Source organism: Micropterus dolomieu, linkage group LG18, assembly GCF_021292245.1.
Source record: "Micropterus dolomieu isolate WLL.071019.BEF.003 ecotype Adirondacks linkage group LG18, ASM2129224v1, whole genome shotgun sequence".
NCBI classification, from domain to species: domain Eukaryota; kingdom Metazoa; phylum Chordata; class Actinopteri; order Centrarchiformes; family Centrarchidae; genus Micropterus; species Micropterus dolomieu.
In genome coordinates this window covers 12,171,994-12,178,867 of record NC_060167.1, presented here as the reverse complement: position 1 = coordinate 12,178,867, position 6,874 = coordinate 12,171,994, and the positions used below count along the sequence as shown (strand labels likewise).

At 39.3% G+C, this 6,874-nt stretch overlaps 1 protein-coding gene across 8 annotated transcripts in view; it reads left to right on the top strand.

The window, feature by feature from the left end:
• Window positions 1–6,849, top strand: part of tead3b (TEA domain family member 3 b) — a 31,340-nt gene extending 24,491 nt beyond the window's left edge. For 6 of the 8 annotated variants that reach the window (XM_046075460.1, XM_046075457.1, XM_046075459.1 and 3 more), the window contains 9 exons: window positions 931–1,056; window positions 1,166–1,206; window positions 1,397–1,453; window positions 1,923–1,987; window positions 2,078–2,214; window positions 3,192–3,365; window positions 3,731–3,874; window positions 3,977–4,129; window positions 4,669–6,849. In XM_046075460.1, coding sequence (XP_045931416.1) covers window positions 931–1,056; window positions 1,166–1,206; window positions 1,397–1,453; window positions 1,923–1,987; window positions 2,078–2,214; window positions 3,192–3,365; window positions 3,731–3,874; window positions 3,977–4,129; window positions 4,669–4,782 — 1,011 coding nt within the window. In that variant the 3' untranslated portion in view covers window positions 4,783–6,849. The remainder of the gene's footprint in view (window positions 1–930; window positions 1,057–1,165; window positions 1,207–1,396; window positions 1,454–1,922; window positions 1,988–2,077; window positions 2,215–3,191; window positions 3,366–3,730; window positions 3,875–3,976; window positions 4,130–4,668) is intronic. The other 2 variants (XM_046075461.1, XM_046075455.1) reach the window with 1 other exon arrangement.
• Window positions 6,850–6,874: the final 25 nt, after the last annotated feature.

Genomic DNA, 6,874 nt, shown 5'->3' with positions numbered 1-6,874 from the left:
CCCCCCCCCCCCCCCCCCCCCCCCCCCCCCCCTTGTTTGGCGGCACCAGTGCACTGTCCCCTTGCTATGGCTAACTTCTGGCATGGCGTCCCGCCTGATTGATAATGAAGCAATGCTTAGGAAACAGGCCCGCTTTGCTGTCTGGTGTAGCGTAATCCCCTCTCAAGCCTTGCTTGCTTTGCATAAGGTTTCGCTTAATTCAGGGTCTCACTTCTGAGGCATCTTTCCTTTATTGTAAAATTATAGCTTAATTAGATTATTTTGCAAACATGAAAGATGCATTTTAAATTTTGTTTGGTATATTAAAATGCAAGCTTTTAAGTGTCATAAAATATGTGTCACGCACTATGGACATGGTTGGCTCTGTATATCTGTCGCTACCTATTTCACCTACACAGTACCACTTTCATTTCATCAGTATAGTAAAACGAGAATTTGTTGATGTACACTTTTCGATACAACATGAATACAAATCTGCATTCCAAACCAATGCACTCCCTTTGTTCTCTTTTTTTCCTGTGGTGAGACTGCTAACACACTGACATTCAATTTATCTCCTGAACCAAGCTTAAATACAAGTGGGGCATCTTCTCTCTTTGTCTCTTCAGTCTGTATTGCTGCTCTTTCAAAAATTATGCTCTTTATTAAGTTTTGAGAATAATAACAGTTGAGTAACCATGGAATAAGTGTTTTTATTGACTCATGTCAAGCTTATTGTAGCTCTTAGAAGCTCTCCTCAAGATAATTAAATATATTAATTTTAGAATTAGAATTGTTGTTTTAATTATTCATCAAACAGCTACAAGTAAATGCAGTGTAGTGTGGAAGTCTATTTATATTAAACTACAGTCTGATACAGTAGTAGATAAACTTTAGGTTATGGTGCCACCTTGTGGTTGAACCCAGACACTCCTCTGTTTTAATCTGTAGGATCAGGCGTCTAAAGACAAAGCCCTGCAGAACATGGCTGCACTGTCGTCTGCACAGATCGTCTCCCCGAGTATGATCAAGAATCATCTTCCACCACTGCCTCCTGCCCCCTACCAGCCAGCCAGAGTGAGCCCATCATTCATTTTCCGTGCATACACAACACATTAACACATTTTGTTGTAGTTTTCAGTCATGAACGTTACTTTGGATTTAACAATGTTGTCTTACTCTCCAGTTCTGGCCTGCCATCCCAGGACAGCCTGGACCCTCTCAGGAGTAAGTAAGCCCATCTGCTGAACACACAAGAAGTTTGCGGGGTGACATCAGGGTGTATTTAGTTTCTGAAGAGAGAGATTGGTGCTAGAGATGAGTAAATACATGAATGAGTGACTGAGTCAACTAGTGACTGAGGGGGGTTAGGTGTAATGTCAGGGCATGTTTAACGGATCACGTTTTTGCACACCAGGCTGGTTCTAGATCTCAACCCGGGAAGGACTCCTGGGTTTGGCCGCACCAGCCATGCGTAAGTTCCCCCTAGCCGAGGTCCAACTGTGAGCATAAAGCAGCACTAACTCTTCTTCTACACTGTATTGTACTGTATGTTTCCTGCACTGATGTAAACCACCACCGTGCATAGTAACTGCTTCAAATTTGATTGAGAAAAAAGGAATGGAGATGATAATTGATGATACTAATGATTTTGCTTTCACTAAATAAAGTAAAATCTATGAATATTTTAATAAATTGTCTTAGATTTGTCCGTGAAAGCATAATGAACTGATGCTATTTTGCATCATTAAGAAGCAATGAAGCAGGTGGACTTACGCCTAGCTGGTGCAACAACACAGCACTTTGACACTAACAAATTTTCACAATAAAAATTTTTTTTATCAGAAATACAAATATAGGTAGGACCCATGTGCCACAAACATCTGATATTGACCTTATATAGTAGGGGTTATTGTCTCACTGAGCCATCCATTCTCTTTCAGTATCAAACCTTTTGCACAGCCCCCATACCCAAGCCTATCAGGTCCTGTACCGCAATCCATACCAAGTAAGTATGACGTACAGTAAAACTGTATGACAAGTTTTTAAAAATTAAAACCAAAAATGTTTTATAAATGTTCGTGTGTGTGCCATTCAGGTTTTGAGCCCTTGGCGCCGCCTCCTGCACCAACTGCTACTGCAGTGCCAGTGTGGCAGGACCGGACCATTGCCTCCTCTAAGCTGCGGATGCTGGAGTACTCAGCCTTCATGGAGGTCCAGAGAGACCCAGACAATGTGAGTAACAATTTACAATCAGCCTTCCCACATATGGATTACTGAATGGGCCTAGTGGGGATAGGCCCAGGGCCCGGAAGGGGATAGGGGGCCCCTGGGATTGAGTCTCAGTTTGGAGTGACTGTTCAGATTTCCTGTTGGAAAGTCACAGAGCTTAGATGTAAAAGTGGGGATGTCCTGATCATGTTTTTTGCTCCTGATTCTGAGCAGAGATTTTTTTTTGTTGTTGTTTTGTTGAATGTGTGCCAGTCCAATCCAATATCTATTTTTGTTCATTTTTCCTTCACATTACAGCTGGACAACATACTGATGCTAAAGTAACATTTCAATAAAATACAGTTAAATGATTAAAGTAATTTAAATTAGTTTGACCGCAGAATAGATCTGCTTTAAACCAGCAACTCAGGCTTTCTTTGATTGTGTCCAATAATATTTTGTGTAGTGCACTGCAATATGTAGTATATGTATATATTATATCTGAGCAGAGGTGTCATTGTGGGTCTGCTGTGGTAGGAAGGTTTGGACAGCAGTCAGACAGCCTCTCTTTATCTGCAGTGTAAACTAAATACTGATGTTTGAGAAGCACCTGAGAATCCTGCTTCACCTGCCAAATGTCACTGAAAGAGATGCTAAACAACTACAAATGATGCTATACAGGAAGGGTGGGAGACATTTTACATGCCTGTGCTCAGGGACCCAACAAAACAGGCTGACCCCGTCTGGATTGTCCTGATGTGGTACAACTGTCTGGTACCTAAAGTACAACAAAGGCTAAAAACAAATGAATGTTTAAGTGGTGTTTGGTGTGATGTCAAAAAGCTTTTAACGGGAGACAACCGAATACGCTCCTCTTCCCTTAATCTCAAAAGTGAACAGAATGTAATATTATGTTTGACATGTATTATGTTATGTTTTGCAGCTGATGTTCTTGAGGTAAACCACACGCTCCCTTTGTCTCCTGTCTTTGTCCACTGCAGTACAGCAAACACCTGTTTGTCCACATTGGACAGACAAACCCCTCCTACAGCGACCCGCTCCTTGAGGCTGTGGACATTCGGCAGATCTACGACAAGTTCCCTGAGAAGAAGGGCGGGCTCAAAGAACTTTATGAGAAAGGCCCTCAGAACGCTTTCTTCCTAGTTAAATTCTGGGTGGGTTGTTATTATATTATCATCTACCAGTTATTAGTTGTTACTGTGCATTTGTTTTTCACTTTGTCTAGTTTATGCTTCACATTACCCCAATAAGTAAAAGTACTTAATTAATTAATTTAAATTAATTAATTTCTCCAAATGGATTGGTTCATCATGTACACTGCATTCCGGTTTATATTAATAAACTACCTCTGCAGACAGGTTGTCCCCAAATATCTAATCTCAAGACGTTTGTCGTTGCACTGAAACAAAACACTACTGAAATACCTTACATTTTTCTTGCAACCTCACAATTCATGTGCTATGAGGAAATTATCCCAGTATGTGATAATCATCACTAATCTGATGACTGCGCTCTACAGGCGGACCTGAACAGCAGCGGTTTGCAGGATGGCCCTGGTTCTTTCTACGGTGTCAGCAGCCAGTACAGCAGCCTTGAGAACATGACGATAACTGTTTCAACCAAAGTCTGCTCGTTTGGCAAGCAGGTTGTTGAGAAAGTAGAGGTAAGAATGTGCATTGATTTTTATATCCTCTTTTCAAATTACTGATGTACAGTCTGTCATTTTGACCTTACTGCTTGGTGTTTTTGACTGTGTGTGTTGTAGACGGAGTACGCCAGACTGGAGGGAGGAAAGTGTGTTTACAGGATCCACCGCTCTCCTATGTGCGAATACATGATCAACTTTATCCACAAACTCAAACACTTGCCGGAAAAATACATGATGAACAGTGTTCTTGAAAACTTCACTATCCTGCAGGTAACACTGTTTTATTATCAGATTGTTAAAGGAGTAGTTTGACATTTTGCATAAAAAGATAATATATGCTTTCTTAGCCAGTGTTAGATGGGTTAAATGATCTATACCTCTCTGATGTCTGTACAGTCAACATGAAACTACAGCCGACAATTACTTAGCTTAGCACAAAGACTGATAACTTAATGCGCTTAAGCTTAATGTGTTGTTTTTACAGTGTTTTTTGTATGGATTAAATAAACAAGATATAACGTGTTAATTTGTGAGCTTTAGAAGTGCTTGTAGGAATTTGTTACCTTCGAACAGGGCCAGGTCAGTGTCTTTAAATTAAGCTAAGCGGTAGCTTCACATTTAGCATACAGACACGAGTATATCAATCTTCTGATCTAACTCCTGGCAAGACAGGCAATAAGAGTATTTCCCAAAATTTTGAACTATTCCTTTAACAAATTACAAAATCATCAACTGACTCATTTGAAGTATTTCTAAACAGACCTTTCTTCTTCATATTTCTCACTTGACATTTTCCGTTTGACCCTCAGGTGGTGACGAATCGTGACACCCAGGAGACCCTGCTCTGTATAGCATTTGTTTTTGAGGTTTCCACAAGTGAACATGGAGCTCAGTATCATGTCTACAGACTTGTTAAAGACTAACAGCTCTTCAGGGAGGTTTTTTCAGAAAAGCCAGACACTAGGGCGACACAATCTCTCTTCAACCAGCTTAACCATCCGGGAAAAAACGGAAGAAAAAAAAGAACATTCAAATAATGCTAGACCGAACTAACATGGACACATTTTATGCTTTAAAAAAGTATTTTTTCGTAAAGGAACAAAAGAGTGAATCTCAATGTGCCTACACGCAAAGAAAATTTTGAAGAATTACGGATTTTTCAAACAAGTAGCTATTTTTCCATGTGTTTAAACATGCTTTAGATGAAGTGGGTCACTTTTGCCAAGGTAATTGATGGAACTTGAAACGTTTTATTGAGGGAACGAGAATGTGTTTAGGGTTGAAAAGACTCTTGTAGTCTATATCCAGGGGAACACACTGGGCAATAAGAGATGTGTATATAAGATTGAAAAAGTGGAGAGAACAGGACCACGGAAGGGGAAAACCAGAGCCAAGTGGTGTTGTTGCAGTAGGTTTGTTAGGAAAGCAAGTGCCTTTTCTCCAAAGATGATATCATTGCCTGCAACTTTGGATTGCATTTTTTTTACTACCTCTTGTTTTTAAACAAACATAAAATAGGCAGACAGGTGTATATTTGTCAAATAAATTGGAAAGAAACCTCTGAGATCTGCATCTTTTGAGGAGTTTTTTGTATTCTGGCACACAGAGAAATGAGATGGGATAACTAATCTTCATGTAAAAATTGTCCCATGTTTTACAGTCTAAGTGTACAGGGAGAAGGTTAAGTGTGTTACCGTACTATGTAGGTTCTGCTTTTGTTTTATGTTTTATTACACAATTAAAAAATCAGGTCTTACAAGCATCTATCTATAACTGACTCCTGACACTTGGGGTGCCCTGTACCATTGCTAGCCTGAAATAAAACCAGGGCTTTGCCATCCTTACGAGATCCCCTGTTATTTCTCTCTGTTTGAAGACGTGTGCTTGGTTGCACTTAAAAGATCAAGAAGGGGGAGTGAAGCAACAGCAGTGCTTATTTTCTGCCTTGAGTTATGTAGCCTAATGAAAAAATGAATTGTTTCTGTACTGTGAGTCCGTGGATGCTAAAGGAATATATGTTACATAGGAGTATTTTTAAGGTTCATATTTGTGATCAAGTAACTCAGCACAGAGACCATAAGCGGAGACAAGTTAATCACTGTTTCTTTTGTTTAAAAAAGAGATTGTATGCTGTGAAGTCGGCCCATTTGCTTCACCCTTCTCCGTGTAATTTGTGGAGAAGCTGTATCCATTGATAAAAGTTCAGTTTTGATATTTAAGACAATTGTTTACTGACATTACACATGAAATGATTTTAAATCAAACTAAATAATTGTCTTGAATGAGAGCTATTGTCTCTGTGCTGTGGAATATGACCATTGATTGTTATTTATAGGGTTGGAAAAGAAATAGCGGGAGGGCAGGGCAGGGTACTGGAGATGTATCGATCATTTTCCATTGTGATGGAGATGTTAAAAGTATTGCAGGACTCCTATTAGAGACAGGAGAACTGTCTGCCCATGGATCCTGCTAGACAAGTGTCTACTCTGTGTGGTTCACTGGACAATTGTGCTATAAAAGTTAAGATTCAAGATATTGAATGGTGGAATAATTGCACCTGGCTTTGAATGTCATGTTTCACAAGCTAGTACAATAACACTCCTCTAGCAGGTTTCTCAGTTTATCTTTTATACAGACATTTTTTGCCATTATCAAGATTAATGTTTTGTTTAGATTCTGTTGTCATTTGACTTTCAGTGTTTGCCATATGCTTCACTGAAAATAATGTGTGATTGTGCTGATATTGATAATTAATAATGAGATATCTAATGTATCATATTCTGAATGGTGTGGGCAGTTTTTTGTGTTTTTATTTTTTGGTTTAAGGTGGTTTACTGTTCTCTTTGTTACCATTGTGCATTGCAATTTTATACTTCAAAGTAGAGGTTGGACTATGTAATCAAACAAATGTATCTTACAATAAAAGACGCATGGTGCCTTTGGGGCCATTTTCCCCCCAGAAAAACTTATTAAACATGTTTGTAAATTTGTTTTGTCCATGACTGTTCTTTTCAT